Source organism: Echinops telfairi, unplaced genomic scaffold, assembly GCF_000313985.2.
Source record: "Echinops telfairi isolate 266 unplaced genomic scaffold, ASM31398v2 ScPeMD7_7475;HRSCAF=8513, whole genome shotgun sequence".
Classification (NCBI taxonomy): Eukaryota; Metazoa; Chordata; class Mammalia; order Afrosoricida; family Tenrecidae; genus Echinops; species Echinops telfairi.
In genome coordinates, this window is record NW_022111379.1 from 7,096,912 (window position 1) to 7,098,387 (window position 1,476).

Sequence of the window (1,476 nt, forward strand, 5' to 3'; positions counted from 1 at the left end):
TCAGATATGTACATGACGATTCATAACAGTAGCAAAATGACAGTGATGAAGTAGCAACGAAAATAATGTTATGACTGTCTGAGAGGATGGCGGCTCAAGGAAGGCTGAGAACCACCGCTCTAAGTTGATGGGGTTTCCACACGGGCGGGACTGTTGTAAATATCCTGGGGGGCGCGGCGGGCAGTGGTTACATGCTGCAGAAGCCTAGCAGTTGGAGCCCCCAGGTCGATGTGCAGCAGGCTGCTCCCCGCCCCCCAGAGTGGGCAGCCTCAGAGGGCCCACGGGCAGTGGTTGGGCGCCGTCCACTCCGACAGCCCTGCGGACAACAGAATGAAACAGTGCGCGCTGCCCATCCTGCTGACCTCTGCGTCCTCGGTGGCAGCCGCCGGGTGCGTCGATCTGGTTGTGGGTCTTCCTCTTCCTCTCTCTTCCCTGCTCCCCTGCCGAGCATGACGTCCTTCTCCGAGGCCTGGTCTCTCCTGATCACATGCCAAAGTCCACGAGACCAAGGCTCCCCGTCCTTCCCTCGAAGGAGCGTTCAGGCTGTGACAGATGGCACCCTGTGGTGCTTTCCACGTTCCTCACCAGCAGCACAATTCAGACGCACCGATTCTCCTTCGGGCTTCCTTGTTCAATGTCCCACTGTCATATGTCTATGAGGGGCTGGACAGGGACAGGTGGGAAGATGAGGGGAGGGGGCAGTTCCCAACGCTAAACAAAAATGAGCTGGCCAGGCTGCAATAAAGGGGAGTGAGAGGAATCAGGCACCCCTGGGGACAATCCAAAGCTGGGCATGCTCAGGCCAGGGTCACCTGGGCGCAGGGGAAGGTCAACCTGGGCATGCACACCAGGCATCAGCCACATGCGCCTAAACTCAGCCGCGAAGGTCAGACCCCACAGTGGGGGCCGAGACAAGGCCGGGTCTCTCTCAAGTCGGAGGTGGGATCTCTCCCTCGCAGTTCGCGCGCTCTCTCTCTCTCTCTCTCTCTCTTTCTTTTTCAGTTTGATTCTGTGGACTCTTGATTCTGTGGACTCCACTTGCAGGACATTTTCCATGTGGCTTTTCCGCGCTTCCCGGAAGCAGCCGTTTTCGGTCTGGAACTTTCCCACGGCCAGGCCAGCTTTCCAGGGACAGACTGCATTGCCTGAGCCTTCCTTGGGCTGGTGAAAGTGCTTCAGCCATGCTGGCCTTCTTTCTGAGCTGGGAGTGACAGTCTTGTTTACTCTGCCCTACAAGGTCGCTGTGAGCCAGAATCGCCTACATGGGACAGGTTTGGGTTTTGTTTTTGCTTTGTTTTTTACAAAAATCATTGGCAACTTAGCCATGGGCACGATGCGGGGGAGGTGGGGGGCCCTGCTCAGCAGAGCCCCCATGCTGTGGTGGAAGGCTTCCCCTAAGAGAGGCTGGGTAGAGAGAGGTGCCCCAAGTCCCTCCGGGGGAACCAGGGGAGTGTTTGTTCACAGATACAGTGAACC

General features: G+C 57.5%; 1 protein-coding gene across 1 annotated transcript in view; it reads left to right on the plus strand.

Moving 5' to 3' along the window:
* Positions 1-228: 228 nt before the first annotated feature.
* The window catches only part of NR2E3 (nuclear receptor subfamily 2 group E member 3), a 20,612-nt gene continuing 19,364 nt past the window's right edge, over positions 229-1,476 (plus strand). Inside the window, exon 1 of the mRNA XM_045285662.1 lies at positions 229-389. Coding sequence (XP_045141597.1) covers positions 229-389 — 161 coding nt within the window. The remainder of the gene's footprint in view (positions 390-1,476) is intronic.